General features: G+C 49.8%; 2 protein-coding genes across 4 annotated transcripts in view; both read right to left on the reverse strand.

Moving 5' to 3' along the window:
* Positions 1 to 1,095: 1,095 nt before the first annotated feature.
* MYOZ3 (myozenin 3) lies at positions 1,096 to 14,603 on the reverse strand. 3 transcript variants are annotated; one of them, XM_057730921.1, is made up of 8 exons: positions 13,968 to 14,084; positions 12,709 to 12,838; positions 12,466 to 12,527; positions 6,179 to 6,333; positions 5,168 to 5,221; positions 4,938 to 5,061; positions 4,308 to 4,470; positions 1,130 to 1,298 (listed from the first exon to the last, which is right to left on the reverse strand). In XM_057730921.1, the coding sequence occupies exons 3-8, from the start codon at positions 12,524 to 12,526 to the stop codon at positions 1,130 to 1,132; spliced, it is 726 nt and encodes a 241-aa protein (XP_057586904.1). In that variant the 5' UTR covers position 12,527; positions 12,709 to 12,838; positions 13,968 to 14,084. The 3 variants fall into 3 exon arrangements, with proteins under 3 accessions (XP_057586885.1, XP_057586904.1, XP_057586892.1); XM_057730902.1 differs by lacking the exons at positions 12,709 to 12,838; positions 13,968 to 14,084 and adding an exon at positions 14,284 to 14,603 and having other exon boundaries at positions 1,096 to 1,298; XM_057730909.1 differs by lacking the exon at positions 12,709 to 12,838.
* Positions 14,604 to 16,168: 1,565 nt separating this feature from the next.
* The window catches only part of SYNPO (synaptopodin), a 30,417-nt gene continuing 26,014 nt past the window's right edge, over positions 16,169 to 20,571 (reverse strand). The window contains exon 3 of the mRNA XM_057730935.1: positions 16,169 to 18,865. Within this exon, the coding sequence (XP_057586918.1) occupies positions 18,185 to 18,865 (681 nt within the window). The 3' untranslated portion in view covers positions 16,169 to 18,184. The remainder of the gene's footprint in view (positions 18,866 to 20,571) is intronic.

A 20,571-nucleotide genomic window follows, 5' to 3' on the forward strand; every position in this document is an offset into this window, starting at 1 on the left:
GGGGGAGGAAAGGAGTCATCTTTTTAAGCACCCCACTCTGCACCTGTCCTGTAAGGTGCCGAGGGGTGCCCTTTCCTTCCGACCCCATGGCTGCCTCCCTAGTCCAGGCCTTGTTCCTTGAAGGCTTCCTGGCGTCCAGCCTTACTCCTCTCCAGTCTGCCCCACACAGCAACCAGCGAGACCCCTCACGATCCAGCCTGAGAGCCTCCCCATTTCCTTAGTGCAGCCCACCCCACTGCGGCCCCCTGAGGAGTCCCCGACTCCTCTGACGTTGCAGTCTCCCTTCTTCACAACACTTGTTTCTGTGACAGCTCTGCGCCTGTGCACTTGCTGTCCACTTGCCTGAATGCCCTCCCCGTCACACCCTCCCCATCACACCCCCTTCCCCTGGTGGGCTCTCACTCCTCCTCCCGGGTCCCACTCGCATCCTCTGGGATGCTTCCCAGAATCCCACCCCACACCCCCTCCTCTGCTTCACTGGCACTCTTTGTTCCTCACGTGTCAATTAGCGTGCTTTAGGGAAAATTAAAGTGACTTACTACGTTACAGATCTGTCTTCCCTACTGTCTTTTCCTCCCTAGGCTAGGGCCTGGGCTTACTCACCACACCCTCTCCCTAGAGCTGGCACAGCAGCTAGCACACAGTTGGTGCTTAGTAAATGTTAACAGCATAAATAAAGACCATCTGTGTCTCAGTAAAAGGAAAATCTAATTATCAGAGTGATTTACAGGTAAATAGGCGGCTATGAGCTCCCTGTCATTGGGAAAGTGTAAGCTAGACTACAGGAGCAGAAAAGAGTGGAGACTTGGACGTGAAGTCATTGGTGGTTTGGATTCCTAAAAATACAAGCCAGGGACAAGTTTCCCTGGAATCAGCTGGGAGTTTTAGTTACTAATAGAGACCCTCCACTCAGGAGATTCTGATGCTACAGGTTTGGGACAGGCCAGAAATCTGTATTAAAACACCCGCAGGTAATTTTGAAGCATACTGCATTTGGGAACTGCTGAACTTTGTGACCTTTGAGGCCATTTGTATGTGATGGCCCTTCGTAAACTGTGAAGTGTTGTCCACAAGTCTTGGCTCCAGGCGTTACCCGAACTCTGAGATGGGGGAATTGAAAGGGCTGGGGCTACAGCTCCTCGGACTCTGGGAGGTTGCGGACCCAGCCCTGGGCCACTCTGTTGAAGCTGGGTCTGAGGCGGAGGAGTTCCAAGCCACTGGTGAGCTCTGGGGCGAAGGGGGTGCCTGTCCTCGGAATGGTTTCCCCCACCAGGGCTCCTCCAAAGGGTACCGGGGTCCTGGGGAGAGAAGAGCAGCAGGAGAGGTGGGTTGTGTGGGAAAAAGGGTGGCAGAACAGACTTGTGGGTCACCATGTGTGGCCCCCTTCCTGCCTCTCTCTGGGCCTGTTTCCCTGCTACTCAGCAAGGTTTTGTACTATCTTTAACAGGTTTCTCCAGCTCTGCCTGTTCCCAAGTCGACCCCTAGTCGGAATGGCTTTTTGCCTGGAAATAGGAGCGACGTTTTCAGAGTGAGAATTGGCTTGTCCTGGCAAAACTCTAGGTTCCCCTTAAGTAAGTCCCAGAAGGGAGTAAAATTGGAATGGAGTTTTTCCTTCCTCTTGTCATCTCCCCTTAAAACAATATATCACAAACTGGTGAGAGAAAGGAGGGTTAGAAAGAACACCAAGAATCGGAGACTACAGATTACCACAGAGACATGCCATTTCTCACCCGTAAGACTGGCACAGTTAGTGAGGTGGTGGCACAAAGTCTCACTCACATACTGCTGGTCGGAGAGTAAATTGGTGCTGCTACCTTGGAGGGCAATTTGGCAGGATCTTTTAAACCTGAAAATATGCAAATTCTGTCAACTGTCAACTTCACCTGTAAGCATATGGCTTCGGGAAGCACGTGCACACACGCACATATATTATGTACAAGGAAGCAGACACGAGCAGTGATTAGCGACAAACCATATGCCCTTTGGCAGAGGAATGGGTAAGATAAAGTATATTCACATGGCACAGTACTATATAGCAGCTTATAAGGAATGAAAAGAGCTACAGGGATTAAAAAGAGGAGACTTCTAAAGCATAATGTTGAGTGAAAAAAGTAAAGCAAGTTACAGGATGAAATACAAAGTATCAAAATACACACACGGACACCAAACAATGCTATGTCCCCATAGGTATGTAGCTGCTTGTAGAGAATGTTCTGAAAACATACGCACCAGCCTGACAACAGTGTTACCTTTGGGAAGGGAACTGGGATTGGAGGAGGGGGAACAAAGGGGCCTTACCTCTATCTGCAGTTGCCTAGGCTTTGTTTGTTTGTTTGTTTTAAGATAATGTAAATACATGATTTTCAAACTATTTTTTTATTTTTAAGCGCATAAAAAGCATTGCTCATGTAGTGTTTTCCCTGCAGCCTGGGACCAATGGAAAGAGGGGAATGCCTACCCTGGGGTAAAAAGGCAAACCTTGGGCCAGGGCCTGGGTTCCAGCCAGGACAGCATTTCTGCCTGGACCACCCCAGCTATGGTGGCAACAGCCAGGCCCCGCAGGAACAGGCTGAGCTGTTTCCAAGTCAAGCAGGCCTCATGGTTGGGCCCTTGATCAGGAGTCCAGAGCCCTGGATCCTGAGCACAGCTTGGCCACCAACACTTCTGTTCTCTCTCTGCCTCATTTGCCTCTTCTGTCCCAGGAGAAGTCTGGGCTCAGGGGTCCCTAAGACCCTCCTTCTTTTGGTGGGAACATGCCTCAACCTGTCAGAGCTGAGGCATGAGATAGATGGGGCCACGACCTGCACTGGCCAGCCCGGAAGCTGGCTGCTAGAACTGAATGTCTGCTGAGGGTTTTAAATAGCTGGACAGGCAGGATCTGAGGGCCCCAGGAGGAGAGACAGCACAGTCCTGCCTGGCAGGAAACTCCAAAACATCTGCCAATGGCTCATGGTTCACATCATGCCTGTTGGGCCCATTCCTCCCATCATGGTCCTCCCTGGCTCTCAGCTGTTTGAGTGCAGTCACATCCCTCCTGAGCAGTCTCTTCTCAAGGCCCATCACCCCCAGTTCCTTCAGCCCTTCCTCAAAGGGCCTGGTCTCCAGGCCTAGCCAGACAGACACAATCTCCATGTGTGGTCTGAGCAGGTGCCAGAAGAGCTGGGCTGTGGCCTCCTCTCTGAGGACCCTCCACTTTCTCACTTAATGCAGCCCAAGCCAGAGAAGCATTTTTCAGAAATAGCAGCAGACTAAGGAAGCCAATTGAAGTGCAGTTGAAATGCACCACCAGTCCAAGGCTTTCCTCCAGTGCCAAGCTCCTGCCCTGACTGCTGTGATTTGTTTTCAGGCCCCCAGAGCAGGATGTTAAATTTATCGCTTTCGGGTTCTCCTCCATTGGCTTTTCCAGCCATCATTTCAAACTGTAAATAATAATAATAACAACAATAACAATAATAATAATAATAACGGCAGCTACCATTTATTGAGGGCTTATCCCTTGCCAGAAACTTTGCCTAAGGCCTCTCATGCCATCCTCACAACCATCTTATGAAGCAGGTACTATAACCGCCTCATTTTACAGGTAGGGAAATGGAGGCCCAGTGAGGTTAAGTCACTTGCCCAAGGTTGCATAGCCAGAGGTGGAGACTGCATGAAGCCCTTGTTGAGGCCCCACATGCTAAACACTATGAGACACTCCTCTGTGGCTCTCACTTCTGGTGTCCAACATTTCGCTGCCACTCCTCATAGTGGTACAGCCTCAAGGTCACTTTCTAGGCCTCTTCCAGACCGTTGATGAAAGTGAGGAAAAGGCTGAGCTAGCCCAGGACTGGTGAGATCTGGGGCCCCCACCCAGGGAAGGACTCACACCTTGATGTCCATCAAGGTGGTGGCACACAGCAGTGATGGAGAACAAGAAACTGGACCCTGGAGTCAGACAATTCCAGACTTGGATCCCAGCCCTGCCACTGCTTTCTTGCTTTGTGCCTTTGGGCAGATTGTTGATAATCCTCTTCTCCAGCAGAATAGGAGAAATTGTAGCACCTGCCGCACCCTGTTGTGGAGGAGGATCCAACAAGATGTGTGCCACATTCACCCATTCATTCCCTGTACATTTATTGAGCACCTACTATGTGCTAAGGCAAGAGTTCTACTGAGTTTTAGCAAGGGCTCAATAAATGTATATAAGATGTTGGGGTAGAGCCTGGCATGTAGAAAGTGCTCAGGAAACGTAGCTACTGCTGTGGTTGTGACTAGCTCCGCCATACCCTCCCTCCCCGTCTCTCCCTAAGCAGCCCTCCTCTTCTTACTTGTTGAAATTTCGATACTCCGCCAGGCTGGGGGTGTGACTTCCGCCCTTGCCCAGGTAGTCCCGGTAGCTGATGAACTCCTGCCACGGGCAGCGGTAGCCCTTGGGGATGGCTGTGTGGTTGAACTTCTCAGGAAGGACGCCCTTCAGTGGCTCGGCATAGCCTAGGGGTGGAGCATGGCGCGTGGGAGGCGGGCAAGCAGGGTGCCTGGGTTCCTTTCTCCCTTGGCACTCACACCTACATCCATACCATGGACACTGTTTGGGGACGTGAAGAAAGGAGCCAGGAAAGGGAGGTTGGGGGAGGGAGTGGAATGTGATGCCAAAGTTGCTCTGGCAAAGGGGATCCTTCCCCATCCCTGGAAATGAGAAGGATGGAGCAGGGTAATTGCAAGTTGGGGCACAGTGTCTAGTCTTGGCTCTGTCTCTGTCATACTCTCTGATCTTGGTGTTGCTGCGCTACTCTGGGCTTATGTCGGGTCTGCGGAGGGTGTGTGTGTGTGTGTGTGTGTGTGTGTGTTGGGAAGGAGGTGGACTAGAAGCTCTTTGGGTGCTCTTCCTGCCCCATCACGGGGCACACCCATACTTGGGTTCCCCAGCCCTGGTCCCAGGACATGGGCCCGCCGCTTACCTGGTGCCAGGGCGCTGGGGCTATGAGTGCTCACTGCAGGCTGGGCATCCGCAGGGCCCCCAGGCGAGGCTGGGAAGATGTGGAGCTCGGAGCGGTAGTTCTGCCCCTCGAAACTGTTGGCAATCTGGGCACAGGAGTGAAAGCTCAGAAGTGGTGGATCGGGGAATCCGAGCTGCCTGGCCCCTTCCCCCGGGCTTCTCCTCCTGTGGGGTCTCTCTCCACATGCTCACCTTCCCAGGCTCTGCTGTCCTAGTCACCTTCTCCTTGGCGCTTCCTGCCACGATCTGTGGGGGTGGGAATGGGGGCAAATAAACCACAGGGAGGCTCAGCAGGGCAAGGGGCCAGGGTTCTCCCTCTACTAAAAAAAAGGTGGGGTGGGGGGGCCTAATCCTAGAGTTCACCTCCCAGGGATATTGGGGGGATGAGTCAATAGTGTAGAGTGCTAAACCTTGAAACAGAGAAGTGCTCTTATATATGTTAGTTGCTGCTATAGTATTGACCCTGGGCATATACTTAACCTCTCTGAGCCTCAGTTTCCTTCTCTGTAAAGTGGAGATGACAATAATAATTTCACTCTCTGATCATTAAATGAGATGATACATGTAAACTGCTCAGCTAGTACTGGCATAAGCATGTAGCAAAGGTACGTGTTTTGTCATTTTTATTATTCTGACACTCCAATCCCTCTCATCATCTCCTGTTTCATCCAGAAATCGAGTGGAGTAGGATGAAAGGCCTCTGAGTTCATTACAAGTACCTGAAACTGCCTGCCACCTTTCTGAAGCCCAAGGACAAGCCATTCTCATCTCCTTTCTCTACCAGCCCAGTGTCTCATAGCCTTTGCCTTCTTCCAGTGGGAAGAAGAGAAAGGCGTTCTGTATTTTCCATCTTAGATCAAGTCAAGTCTAATCTAAATCCTGCTTGCTACAAATTCAGCACAGGGCACCTGACTATTCTGCACTTTTTGAAGGAGCCAGAGTCCTGTCACTCCACAGCTCATCCTGTCCAATCCACTTTATGTTCTGTATCTGGGGAGAGATGCCTAAAAAGCTCTTTTCTAGGATCACATAGCAAGGCAGGGGTCAATCTGATGGCAGCTTCACAGCCATCCTCACCTGGAACTTGAGGGACCCCCATAGGGGCCAGTGGTCCTAAAACCTGGCTCACTGTCTGGCTCTAGGCTAATGACTGGCCCTCTTTGGGCCTCAGTTTCCCTGTGAGCACAGTGGGGGCTTACTCACCGCACGTGGGCTGCCTGCAAACTCAAAGGTAAATTTCTGCACGCGGCGCTGTCTCTTCTGGAAGAGGAGCGATCCTCGGTTGTTACGCAGCGATAGCTCCTCCATCATCAAGTCCTGGGGCACACTCAGCTTCTTGCCCAGGTCCAGCAGAGGGACTGCCCAGAGAGGCCAGAGTGAGCTCTTACTACCAAACCCTCAGAGCATTCCAGGTTGCTGCCTCTAAAGGGACCTCCTCACAGTACTGGCGGTTGTGTATGAGAATGCTAATTTCTCCCCACACTTGCTGACACTGGGTGTCATTATTCTGTAGATTCCTTGCCCACCTATTGGGCTGAAATGACTCCTCCAAGTTTCATTTGCATGTGTTTGACACTTAGTGAAACTGAACATCATTTCAGATGTTCTTTGGCCAGTTGTATTCATTCCATGCATTTCCTGTGCAGTTCTTTGCCCATAGTGGTGGAGGTGGTGAGAAATGATCAGATTCTAGGTATCTTTTAAAGGTACGTAGGCCATGGGTGTGGGATGTGAGAGAGAGAGAGGAGTGGGTGCTGATGGCAAGGTTTCTGGCCTGAGTCACTGGGAGGATGGAGCAGCCACTCACTGAGTTGGGAAGGCTGGAGGAGGAGGAGATGTGGGGAAAGACATCTTTTCATTTTAAAATAACCTTTTATTATTATAAAAACAGCATATATGTGCATTGAAGAAAGTTAGATAATATAGACATAAGAGAAAAAAACACCATTTTCTACCACCCAGAGATTGCCACTACTAACACCTCAGTGTATATCCTCTCTTATCTTTTTCATTGGCCAAGTATGCATATGTGACTTTTTAACATTTTATTTATTTGTTTGTTTGTTTATTTATGGCTGCATTGGGTCTTTGTTGCTATGAGTGGGCTTTCTCTAGTTGCGGGGAGCAGGGGCTACTCTCTTGAGATGCGCAGCTTCTCATTCTGGTGGCTTCTCTTTTTGCAGAGCACGGACTCTAAGAGTGTGGGTTTCAGTAGTTGCAGCACATGAGCTCAACAGTTGTGGCTCACGGGTTCTAGAGCACAGGCTCAGTAGTTGTGGGGCACGGGCTTAGTTGCTCTGCAGCATATGGGATCTTCCTGGATCAGGGATCGAACCTATGTCCCCCACATTGGCAGGTGAATTCTTAACCACTGCGCCACCAAGGAAGTCCCACATATGTGACTTTTTAACAAAATGAAATCATAGCGTAGCTGCTTTGTAACTTGCTTTTATCAGTTAAAGATCTGCACCTTTCCAAGTGAATGAATTTTTGTTTTATATTTTGCCTAGTCCATACTCAAACTGCACTAATTGTCTCCAAAACTGAGCATAAGTTTTGAAGAGCCTTGTAGGCATCCCAGTGGAGATGATGAGAAGGGAGCTGGATATATGAGTCTAGTATTTGTGGGAGAAAACTGGTGTTCACATAAAAATTGGGGCATCAAGAAGTACAAATGGGATTTGCTGTTGTTGTTTTTTAATGAAGACTGTTCCATTTATTTCTTTCCTCACAGTTAGGACCAAGTCATTACAGCCAGGTAGAGGGATTCCAGGACTGATGACTATCCTTAGCAGTTTGGGGGCCCATCCACATCCTTTGTGCTTTCCCCACAAGCAAAACACATACTTTTATGTTGGCCCAACAAGGGAAGCCTTTCAGAAAAAAGAAGTGTCAGAATGGTGAGGACGTTGGTAGGAGAGGGATATGTATGGGCAGCACAGGCAGAGTTGTCATCTCTAAAATCAGACACACGTAGGTTCATATTCCAGCTGTCTAAACGGTGTTTTGAGCCTGGAGGCTGGGTGAGATCACCAAGGATATGAGAATGGATAAAGAGATCCAAAGACTGAGCCCCAGGGCCTCCAACATTTAAATTGAGGAGGTGAGAACCGGCCCTGGAGGCTGGGAAGAAGCACCCAGCGAGGCAGGAGAAAATCTAGCCTGTGGTGTCCTAGAACCAAATGATGAAAGCGTATGAGGGACGATGGACTGATCAACGGAGTCAAATGTTGCTGATATGCCAAGTAAGAGGAGGGTTGAAAATTCACCATTATATTTAGTAACATGGGGTTACTACTGGCAATCTCCACAAAAAGCAGTTCCTGTGGAGTATTTGGGTGTGAAAGCCTTATTGGATAGGGTTCAAGGGAAAAGGACAGAGGAACATTTTAACCACACCACAAGGAAGCAATGAGCCAAGTCTAGGATGTGGGACATTCTACAAGGCAGCTGGTCTGGTGACTTCAAAGGAGTGAATGACACGGAAAGAAAAGGGGGTGGGGAGGGCGGTGTTTTAGACCAAAGGAGATTTAAGAGACATAGCTACCAAATAAAAACAGTGGCCCTTGAGGGTACAGTTATTATGCTAAGTGAAATAAATCAGATAGAGAAAGACAAACACCATATGATTTCACTTACATGCAGAATATAAAAACAAACAAACAAAAAACAAAATAAATGATCAAACCAAAGCAAACGTCGACAAACGTGTAGATACAGAGAATAGAGTAGTGGCTACCAGAAGGGAATGGGGGCTGGGGGGAGGGCGAAGTGGGTAAAGGGGGTTAACTGTATGGTGAAGGATGGAAACCAAACTTTCAGTGGTGAGCTCACTGCAATGTGTACAGAAGTAGATATATAATGTTGTGCACATGAAACTGTCGATATATAATGTTAAATATAAACCATTGCTACCTCAGTTAAAAAGTGGCTCTTATTTGGATCCCCATTAAAAAACTAGAAAATTGGAGAAAGTTGATTATAGGACTGGTTATTAGATAGTATTAAATCAATATTGCTAATTTTGTTCAGTGAGTTAATGTCTTTGTGGCACGTAAGGAAATGTCCTTTTTATTACTTTTGGTGAAGTATTTGGGGGATGAAATGATATGCTCTCTGTAATTTGTTGTGAATTCCAGGAATAAAAGAAGGGCCACAGGGGTTTGCATCCTCTACGTGTGTGTGTGTGTGTGTGTGTGTGTGTGTGTGTGTGTGTGTGTGTGTGTGTGTAAGTTGGTTTACTAAAATGTGAAAAAGAGAGGAGGGAAGTATAGACAGTTGCTTTGAGGAGCTGTGCTCCAAAGTCCATGGCTGGAGGCAGCTATGGGAGAAAGAGGGGTTTGTTTGCTTGCTTGCTTGTTTTTAGAGAGGAAGAAATAATAGCATGTTTGTTATCTGATGAGAAAACCTGACAATGGAATAAAGAGAGGGGAGAATCACTGAAGGAGTGTCCTTGAGCAGGAGAGAGGGCAGGGAAGATGTCCAGTGCCCAGCTAGAATTGTTGGCTTCAGACAGGTGCAAGGAGAGTTCCTTTATCACATCAGGAAGGGAAACAGAACAGGGACACAGAGGCAAACAAGTGGACAGATGTGGAGGCGGGAGCTCGCTGCAATTCTCCTTCGGCCACTTTACTTTTCTTAGTGAAATAAGAAGCAAGGGCATTAGCTGAGAATGAAGGTGAGGGAGGAGGTACTGGAAGTTTGAGAAGTTGCTAAAGTTGTCTCAAAGAACAGTAGGGGAGAGTGAATGGGTCAGGAAGACGGATGTGGTCACCAGGCAGCACTGAGGGCCATTCAGGTGCTGTGAGCCATCCCATTCAATGGAATCCTAAACGGCCTTTAAAAAAAGGAGGCTGATGTTTTTTTCCTTCTTTCAGTAAATATAGAGAGAGCAGCTTCTACATGTTAGGATCAGAAAGAAATCCATGGTCGATTAAAATGGGGAAAAAAGTAAATTTCAGAAGAATCTGTATTCTAAGATCCCACTCATATATTTTAAAAAATAAGTACATGTTTATGCATGCATTGAAAAATCTGCAAGGAGATATGCCAGATATTAGCAGTGACTACTTATGAGACATAGGAAGGAGGAGGGCTGGAAATTGTTTTCATTGTTTTTGTTTTTTTAACACGAAAACGTACTACATACTTAAAAAGATGAAAGATGATTTATACCTAAACACATAGTAAAAGTCCCGTGGCATCATACTCTCAAATACTATTCAGATGATCTGAGCTCAATATCAAAAAAAAAAAAAGCTATAGATAAAACCTATTTGACTAAGCAGTTCTACTTCTAGGCATTCATCCTCGGGGAGAAAAGTTGAATAAACATGCCTGAAGATATACGCACAAGGATGTTTACTGCAAGGAGGTTTCCAATTGTGAAAACCAGGCATCAGTCTTTCGGTGGATGCTGCCCAGACACCCTTTATCAGTGACTAATAGCTCACAACTGCCACCTCTGCAGAGAACAGCCCTGGTGAGTAGAGGCCGCAACAGCCCCCTTGCTGATGAATTCTGTAGAGCAATTAATCCATGCTCTGGAGCCCACATCCTTACGTAGCAATTTGCTCTGCCTGATCCTGCTTTTGTCACTTCCCTTCTCCTCGGAGTGCGACCTCAACAAGTCACTTGTTCGGGAATCCTCAGGCTCTACTCCTAAGGGTCCCAACCTGGGCTGCGCCTTCACTGCCTCCCTTGGGGGCGTGTGTGTATGTGTATAATGTCTCATATGCTGGGGGAGTGAGGGGAGGGGAGGAGGTAAGATAAGCCGTACTAGGATGGAAAGAAGTCTGTGGTGTGCTGCTAAGTGAAAAAAAATTTAAGATGACGAACACAGTGTATAATATGTTTAGCCCATGTGTATATGCATTTATATAAACATGTTTGTATATGAACAGAAGAAGGATTTATACAAATCTGTTAACAATGGTTACCTCCAGATGGTTTCATTATAAGGAACTTTCACTTTCAAAGTCATTCATGTCTGTTTTGTCTGAATGTTTTATAAAATGAATGTTTTATTTATGTAACCATGTGGTAAAGGAGCAGTTTTGGAGGCAAAGAGATCTGGGGTCAAATCTCAGTTCTGCCACCTACTATATGTGTGACTTCCTGGCTTCTCTGAGCCTCTGTTTTCTCATCAGCAAAATGGGTATAATCATATCTAACTTATAGAGTTGTTGTGAGAGTTATATATATAACAAAAAGTACAAATGCTCTTAGTACAGTATCTGAGACATAGTGAGCACACAATAAAGGTAAGTGTTTTATTATTATTAGTTTACAATGGCTGTCTTTTGGTGGTAAGACCATGAGAATTTTTTCCTTTCTACTTTTCTTTAGTTTCAAAATTGTCCTTAATTAATACCCTAGCAGTTGTCAACAATTCACATATTTCCAGTCTGGCATAAATGATGTGTGTCAATATTTGGGGGTCTGTAACTATTGATAATTAATTACTTAGACAAGTGGAAAGAAAATGCATTGCCTGATTCCTCTAGTTAGAGCATCAGTACCTCACAAAACTTGCATATTCAGCACAGAAAATTATGGAAAGAAAACAAAAAAAGAGAAACACCAACAAAAGGAGGCAAGAACACACAAAACAGGTTAAAAGTATGACTCACAGATAAAGTCATATATATGTGATTAAACACTTCACAGAATACCGAGGGAGGCAAAACTGCAGCAATGCCCTTAGACAGGGGTTTATCAGATCTTGGTTCACTGCCCACCTGCATCAGAATGACCCAGATACTTGTCTAAAAACCTAATGTATGGCCTCTTTCCCAGGTCCCCTTGATCAGAATCCCTGGGGGTGAATGCTGGGAATCTGTATTTTTAACCAACAATGCCATGTCGCTATGATTCACAGTAAAGTTTGTGAGTCCTGACTTAGCTGAATTTGTTTTTAAAATACTTGAAATGCTCTAAAGTAGGCCAAATAAACAGACTCCAGAATTATGCCAAGAGTACTCGAAGAGGTCTTATAAAGTTGATAAACATGTATTTTAGATGTTTTCTCCATGGGATGAATTGGCTTTTAAGTGAAATGGTTTGAGTCAGATTGGGGAGCCTGCTCTTGCCCCCCTGCCCCACTTTCCCCCGACCCCTTATCTCTTGCCATAGGGGCTCAGTGAGACCCCCAATTAAAACAAGCAAGGCCAATTGTGTGGGAAGCTTCAGACATCGTAGGGTTGGATCAGGGACCAGAGCCCTCAGAGCTCAATTTGGGGCTGAGGTAAAGACTTGGGGCCAGGGCCCAATCTAGAGCACTCAACCTCAGCTCTTGGGTGCACGGACATCTGGGCAAGGCCCCTCCCAATGCTTCGGGAAACTTCCCAGCCCAGGCGGCAGATTCCACAGGCTGGCCTGGAACTCACACCTGTTTGCCCAGGCCTGGGGCCAGCAGGCCTGAGTGGCTGCAGTCTGGGACCAGGAAAGGATGGGATCTAGGGAATGCACAAGGGCTGGGTCAACCTTACCTGGTTCAGTGAGGTTCCCCATGGTCGTCATCACTGGTCCCTTCTGCTCCTTGGGGATCATCCTATGGAGGAGAGACTTCCACAAATGGGCCAGGCTGCCTTCATTCATCCCCAGACCTCCCAATCCTTAATCCACCCAGCCCCAGCCCTGCACAGCTTTGGCACACCCCAAAGTCTCAAGCAAGGGCTGTCTGAGCTGGAAAGAGGATGCTGAGGTGCATACAGGGCAAGGGAGATGCTCACACAAATCTGCTTTTACGTTGCTACGGAAGCACATGCGCATCGAGGGGTAGATTCTGGGACATTAGGAGAAGAGGAGGTGGGGGTCTCTGGCTATTGTCGTCCACTGACTCAGGTGAGCTCCAATCGGAGGCTGAAAGAGGTTGGAAGTTGAACTCAGGGGGAGAGGAGCACGGGTGGTTAGGCTGGGGCTGCACTGGGGTCTGCAAGGTGTGCCCCTCTGTCCCCAGTACTCAGCTCTAAGGCTTGAGGGCACAGGCTGGTCCAAGGAAGCTGAAAGAATCATCACCCCCTCCCTATCCCCTGTCCTTCGCTCACTCACACAGTGCTCTTCTCTCCCTCGCTAATTCTCTCCCTCCTTCTCCAGCCCCCCATTTTCATCTTATTGCGTGTCCCAGAAATCTGGGAGATGATTTACAAATAAAAATGAGGTCCAAAGCCCCAGAGAAGCCTTGCAGGCCCCAAGTCCAGGTTCCCTAACTTTCCCCCAGGAGAGAAGGCAGAGCACTTGAGCCTCCAACAGCCTTACCCACTTCTGTGCCCCTCTGTTTTCCTTCCAGGTTTTTCTATATTCTTTCTTTTAGAAAAACAATCTGCCTCCATCTATACCCCCCACACCCATACCCAGCCCTGGGTCAGGGGGTGCTGAGCTGGGCAACCTGGATTCTAATCGGTGTCCCTGAGTCCCTTGGTAACTGTGAGCAACTAGCTCTCCAGCTCTGTGCCCCCTCGGTAACATAAGGAGATTGAGCTAGATCATGGGTATCCGTGGAGGTACTTCAGGGCATTCATGAACCCCCCAAAACTGCATGCAAACATGAGCACACGTGCATGCATTTGGCACGAGGGCCATAAGCTGACGGAGAGTGCTCCAACTGTGACCACTTAGGATTCCACAGTCCCTGGATCTGTTTCTTGACAAACACTCTCCTTACAGAAATTTGCAGACATTGGGAAGGACCCCTCATTTTATAGACAGAGACCCTGCTTCCCTCTATTGCTGAAAGATCTTGGAGTCCTGAGCAGAGCATTACCTACCCCTCACCTTGAATTCTAGCCACCTCCTCCTCATTTAACCCAGAGTAACCCAGAGCTTAGACTCCCTCCCTTCCCAACTCAGGATCCAGGCTTCCATGAGGCCCCACCCTTCCCGGACCATCTGCAGAACCCTTCCTCTGATTGGGGGGAAGGGGCTCTGGGAACTGGCTCCTCTCCACTGCCCATTCCCCACAGCCCCTTGACCTTCCCTTGGATCCTGGTACCTGAGAGATAGAACCAGTGGGCAGGAGGGAGTGTCAGACCCTCAGATTAACGCTTCTGTCGCGAAGCTGAGAGTTGAGTGGTTGGTGTCCGTGCAGGCTGTCGGCGGTCAGCGACCAGCTCTGGCCTCAGCTGACGAGAGTTGTCCCTGCCTTGTCGTGGCTCACAGCCTTATTTCGGGCTGCAACAGGATCCAGGGACAGATGCTAAAAGCATCAGGCCCCAGGGAAGACAGGTGCCCCGGCAGCAGGCCCTTGCAAACAGAAGGCCTTGCACACACATGTACAACACACGTACACATGCACACACCAAAGTCACCTGGAAATGCTGAGAGTGAGTCACCGGTCCTCTGAGCTTGCTAATTGTATCCTTAGTGCCTAGAGCAGGGCCCAGTAGGAACTCAGTAGATATTTGTTGAATGAATGATTGGGTGGATGGATGAATGAATGAATTGTCCCTCAATGTCTTTACTTGACTTGTTCATTCCTCCTTTTCTTTCTTCTTTCCTGACTTCCTTTCTTCATTCTACTTCCTTCCTTCCTCCCTTCTTCTTTCCCTCCCTCCACCTTCTCACATTCTCTGAGCCTCTCTCTATGGACTGAAAATAAATAAGGCAGGGCTGTGTCCTCAAGGAGCTCAGCCAGGCCGGTGTCAGACCCGTAAACAGCTTTTGTGATGCATCATGGGAAATGCTCTGGGAGGGCCTGGGGGAGGGTGGCACCAGCTTGGCCTGGGGGTGGGGAAGACCTCCCAGAGGAGGAGACATTTGAGCTGGGCCTTGAAGGCTGAGTGGGAGTGGGGAAGACAGGGGCACGGGCATTGCAGGCCGAGGCTGCATCATGGATAAGGATGTTAGGGGCCAGCAAGTAGAACTAGAACTGGGGGTTGGGGTGGTGCTGAGAGATGAGGCCAGACAGGTGGGTGAGGGCTGGGTCACAGCAGGCTTTTCAAAAAGAAAGTGTATTTTATAAAGGGCTGTTGGAGTTTAAGGCAGTGGAAAGGAGCAGTCAGATTGTCATTTTCCAAAGATATCTCTGGCTGCCCTGTGGAAAGTGGGTTGGCAGGAGCTAGGCTGGAGGCAGGAGGATTTCACTGTGGTCAGGTGTGAGGTGGGGGTGGCTGGACCAGGGAGGTGACAGAGGGCATGGAGAGGAGGAGAGGGGCTTAAGGGGTATCTGAGGAATCACCAGGTCCTGCTGAGAGAATGGATGTAGGAGGTAAGGAAAGAGCCACTCCCATTTCTGGCCTGAGTCATGCAAGGAAAATAAGGGTGGGGGGAGGGGGACAGATTGGGATAGGGGCAGATATTGAGTTTAGTTTGGGATGAAATTGGTGTTGGGTGTCTGGGCACAGGATTACCAGTATGCAGGGGGATACTGTGCTCAGGGGAGGTTCCTGCTGAAGATAAATGTTGTGGCAGAGGTGCACTGACCACTCCCAGGGAAGGGTAGGACCAGCAGGGATTTACTGGGTCCAGGGCAGGGAGCTCCTGTAGCTGTGTGTGGGATAGACTGTCCAAGGGCATGTCTCTTAAGAAGAAGCCTGGACTCTGCTGTGGACCTCCTGACCTCAGCTTCCTGCCCCTCAGAATCCTGAGCTTTCAGAGAGGAAGGTGAGGGATGTTCCCAGGGCAGGCTTGGCCTCACCTGGGAGTGGGTCCACAATCTGCTTCTCTAGGCAAAGGACACCCCCATCAGGAGAGGAGCACTCCTGATGGTCTGGGTCCTGAGCTCACTAGGGTTGCCTGGACCCTGATGTTACCTCTCAAAGGGGCTCCCCCTCCTGCCTGAAGCCCCAGCCTGCCATCAGGAAGCAGCCCTAGAGCACTGGTCTCTGATACAGCTTGGCCCTGGCCACTCTAGTGACAGTGCCCTGTGGTCAGAGGCTGGGCAATACCACCTTGAGACATCACCTCACCCAACTCGCTAATTACACAGATAGGGAAGCGGAGGCCTGGAGAAGGAGTGGGTTTACCCAGGGTCACCCAGCTAGTAGATAGTAAGACCAGAACTTCAACCAAGGGACTTCTTCTATGACCCAGAGTGTTTTTGTTGTTCCCCATCTCTCCTCATGATTGCTACTTCCCAAGCTTCCATCCCATGTGTATCAAACATTCTCATCCACCCAGTATCCCATGGACTGTTCCATGTGGGGGGGAAATGGAAGGGCTTTAGACATGGCTGAAAATGACACAAGAGGCAGAAAGATGCAGGAAGCATTTATTGAGGGCCAGAGTTGAATTCTACAGGAGGCAAAAGGCAGGACACAGGCAATTCTAGTGGGTTTGAGGAGAGGACAGGGAGAGACCAGCCAGACAGAACTGCAGCTTCCCAAGACTGCCTCCTGCTGGCTCTTTGGGGGAAATGCAGGTATAAGTGGATTTTCTATGCCACTGTATCTACTAGTGGCCTGATAGTGTCTTTTCTCTGAAAGAGGCCCTTAGCTCCAGCTTCCCATGCTACAAGGGTCCTTGAAGCAGGTGGGGACTTCAGCAATATGATCACTCATCACTGAGAAGCTGGAGCACCCTCTCATCTTCCTACCAACAGGGCTTCTGTTCCCAATCTTTAGGCCCTAGGAATCCTGTGGGATCAGTCCTTTATTCCAAAGCACCCCACCCTCACCCTGGCTCTCTCGCATCCTGACCCCAGCTTGCCCTATCCTCACTTAGGGGTTCCAGGTCTAAATCACCCTGAGGGATGGGTAAGTCTACCCCTACCCCCAAAATCACCCTCTGTCCCTCACCTTTAGCGACATCCTGATATCCTTTCATCTACAGACATACCTTTGATCCTCTGCCAATCCTCCAGCCCCCCACCCCCACACTTAGTTTCCAAAAACTGATATTCTGAACCGCTAGAGGGTACCACCAACCAACCCTGGAAACTATAGGAGTGAGGCACATTCCTCTCTGTGTCCCTCCTGGGGATTGGAATCAGAGTCACTACAGCCTAAGGGACAGGCTAGGGCCTGCAGCCAGGCTCCCCAAGGTCACTGGGCACCAGACACTGGCTAGGCCAGAGTGTGATGAGAAAGAGATGAGGCAGAACAGTGCCCATTCACCTGGGCACAAGAAGGATGCTGGGGCCTGAAACTGAAGAGTGGGGTACTTCCCAAGGAACCAGAAACACAGGCAGACTCTGGTCCAACCCCTTACTCACCTACCCAAGCTCATCTGCCCAGGCAGTCCTCCAGCACTACTCTCCTTCCCTTCCTAATACCATGGAATGCATTTCAGGACTGGAAGCACCCTCAGAGGTCATCTGAGCCAATCCATTCCTTACTAGAATCTCCTCTGTGCATCCTGGCCACTGCTTGCATACTGCCCATAACAAAGAGATTTTTGTCTCTCTCTTTCCCAATGGGCAACCTCAAACGCAGGGCTATCAGGTAAAGCCAGAGGATAGCAGATAGCTCCACATCAGCTCTTCTCTTCCCAGCTCAGCTTGGAGCCCATAGCCTGCCATGAAGGGCCCAGAAGGGATAGATGGGTTAGAGACACCTATAGCTTTCCTGGAGGCCTTGGAAATTCTGAACTGGGATGGAGAAGAGCATGAAAGGGATCTGAGAGGAGGAATCTTCCTGCCTCTTCTCTCCAGAGAGGCCATTGGGGCACCTTGAGCTGGCCTGGGAGACCCTCTCTAAAGGTCACCATGGTAAAAATAGAGCTTGTCTGGGAAGGGATGGAAAACAGCTGCTCCTGCCTGGGACTTCGTGCCAGGGAGGCAGATGGTCAAGCCAGGGCCTGGAGAGGGAACTCAGGCATAGGATCCTCTGAACACACCCCTCATTTGCCAGACTCAAGAGATCAGAGCCAGGAAGGGAGGGAGGCCTGTGGAACCCTGCAATGCAGAAAGTCTAGGGGTCCATACATACAACACTCTGCCTCTTCCAAGGCACTAGTGTGTGTGTTTATTGACAGAAGGGGGAAATAAGAGGTTTGGAGATCGCTTTGGCCAAAGCTCTATTAAACAGATGGGAAAGCTGAGGAGCAGAGGAAGGGTCTTTCCCACAATGACTGAATGATAGAGCAAGGGCTAGAACCCAAGCTTGGATCACCACCCCACCCGCAAGCCCACAGCTTTCCTCCCCTGACCCCGTATTTCTGGGGCTATCAAAGCGGCCAGACCCCTTAGGGACGTGGTGCTGGGATCTCCCAAGCCCAACACTTCCGGCTCGGCCCTCCCGGGGCAGGGATGGGGTGTGGGCGGGGGAGACTTTAGGTCGTGCAGGAGGCCTCGGTGGGGAGGCTGCCACGCTTGAGCCTCAGGCTGCCGTTCCACCCGCGGGGACAGATGTTGTAGCCGAGGATGCCGGGCGACTTAGCCCCAGAGTCCTCGGAGTCGAGGGACACATCGGAGTCCGTGGGCGAGCGGCGGTAGGGGAAAGGCCTGGGCGGCGCGGGCAGCGGGCTCCGGGGACTGGCGCAGGGCGAGGACCCGGCGGGCAGCGGGCTCCGGGGAATGGGAGCGAACGTGGCCCCGGCGGCCGCGGCCTGGCTGGGGCGGGCAGGCTGCGGCGAGCGCATGCGCGGCGGCGGCGGAGGAGGAGGTGGCGGCGCAGCCCTGGGCGGGGAGAAGGGTCGAAGGCTCTCGACGCCCGCCGGCCGCGGGGAGGCGCTCTTGCGCCGGGCCGCGTTGATGATGTTTCGCGCCAGCAGCGCCTGCAGCTGGCGGCTGGGTGGCCGCGCCTCGGTCTCAGGTCGCAGCGGGGATACGGAGCGCTCGCTCCACGAGGGGGACATGGGCGGCGGCGGCGGCGGCGGCGGCGGGGGGCTGCTCCTGCTGCTCCCGCGGCCTGGCTCCCACGGCCCCGGGCTCACCCAGCCGTCCAGACTGCTGGGGGGCCGGGACGCGCCCGGCGTCCAGGGAGGGGAGGTGGGCAGACTCTCCCGGCGGTCCTGGGGAGAGAGCAGAGGGGATGGGGGCAGGAGTTAGTGCTGGGCTCATCTGTACCGGGGTTTCGGAACGGACCGATTCGGGAGGCCAGCGACCAAAGTCATCTAGTGCCTGCAGCAAAAGGCAGGTGCCCCAAATTTCATCTTTGAGGTGCTTGAACGAGCCCACGCTGCCTGTCCCTGCGCTTAACAGAGGCCGGCGTTTTAAGAACGGTCGCTTTGGAGATAGACCCCTTTGCTTACTGAATGAGCTTGCGCAAGTTGCCTCAGCAACAGAAGCATCTCGAAGCTCCTGTGCTTCAGTTTCCTCCTCTGTGAAATGGGACTATAATGTCAGCAAGTACCCTATAGGGTTATTGTGAGGAGTAAATGAGATAACTTGTGTAAAAGAATATCACAGTATGAGAGGATTCCCTAGAAGAAAGTGTGTAATAGATGTTAGTTACCATAAAGACGTACAAGAAGGATACACATGAAACTAACCAGCGTGGTTCTCCTTTAGGAAATGGGGTGAATAGGGCAGGGTGCACAGCCACAGGGGTGGGAATACGGCTTTTAATGTATTACTTTTTATATAAGTTTAAGGTTTTGAACTATATGGATATATCTATTAAAAAAATTACAAAAATATTGATCATTATTACTAATGTTGGACTTAGGGAAGGGCCCTTTCAGTCCCAATCCCCCTACTATGTTGCCATGGTCACCTCCTAATGTTCCTTGGATACCTTAAACAGTAAAGAAGTTCCCACTGACAGATGGAAACATAAAAGGAAGTTGGGTCGTTCCTCCCTGGGCAGCACACTCCCCTCAATGGATTTCTTGCCGGCATGGGGTGGGGAGTGTGGATTCCGTGAGGCCAAGCTGTGAAGGTTATAAAGCACTGTTCGACTACATAGCGTCATACCTGCTTCCTACCTCCTTAGGGAGTTTGCAGTCTACAAAGTTTGGTCTCATCCTTACTTTCTCATCATATGCTCACACCCGCCTGGTGAAGTAGCCAGTATCATCACACCCATTTTACAATGATGAAAATGAAGTTCAGAGGTGTAAATAATTATCCCGTGTGTTCTGCCCCACCAGGAAATGTGTGTGTGTGACTATCTGCTCTCAAAGCAGTTAGGCTTAAGCAGTTTGAACTGGTTTGAAAGTACAGGGCTTGGGGAATCCATGCCCAGCATATGTCTGCTAAACCATCCAGCTGTTCAGCCAATCAGATTCCAGCAATAAGCCACTCCACTCAGTCTTCAATCCAATTCAGATTCACTAGCAGTCATCCCTCAGAGTCCAGAACTAGCCCATCCATTCGGTGTCTCCTACCCAATCAAAATCTAGAACTCATAAGATCCATTCTCTCATCGAATCAGTAACCAGCTGCAGCCAAGTCAGTCAGCCTCTCATCCAATCAGAATCTAATTTCTCCCAATTAGAAGCAAGCAGTAAAGTATATGTCTTTTCCAAACAATGCAGCAGGTACTAGATGAGCCCAGACTCAGAAATGGAGCCCTTTAACCTATAGAGGAATGTATAGCAGTCTGAACAGATTTTTCATGAGATTGGTAATGTTAGGAATCTGCTGGGGACATCCTAGTCCCCAATCATCAAGTAGGAAAGTTAAAGCTCAGCATGGGCTCCACCCCTTTTACTCCCAGGGTCAGAGCTGTGTATTGTGAGCCAGAGACACTGGGAGCTGCAGTCTGTGAGCCATC

This window comes from Hippopotamus amphibius, chromosome 1 (assembly GCF_030028045.1).
Source record: "Hippopotamus amphibius kiboko isolate mHipAmp2 chromosome 1, mHipAmp2.hap2, whole genome shotgun sequence".
In the NCBI taxonomy this organism is placed as follows: domain Eukaryota; kingdom Metazoa; phylum Chordata; class Mammalia; order Artiodactyla; family Hippopotamidae; genus Hippopotamus; species Hippopotamus amphibius.

Coding starts and splice junctions, on each gene's coding strand:
- MYOZ3 (XM_057730902.1), bottom strand. CDS start 12,526: ATGATCCCCAAGGAGCAGAAGGGACCAGTGATGACGACCATGGGGAAC. Junction 5,222..6,178: donor TTGCAGGCAGCCCACGTGCG/GTGAGTAAGCCC, acceptor CCACCCCCACAG/ATCGTGGCAGGAAGCGCCAA. Junction 4,471..4,937: donor CCCCAGCGCCCTGGCACCAG/GTAAGCGGCGGG, acceptor CTCCACCCCTAG/GCTATGCCGAGCCACTGAAG.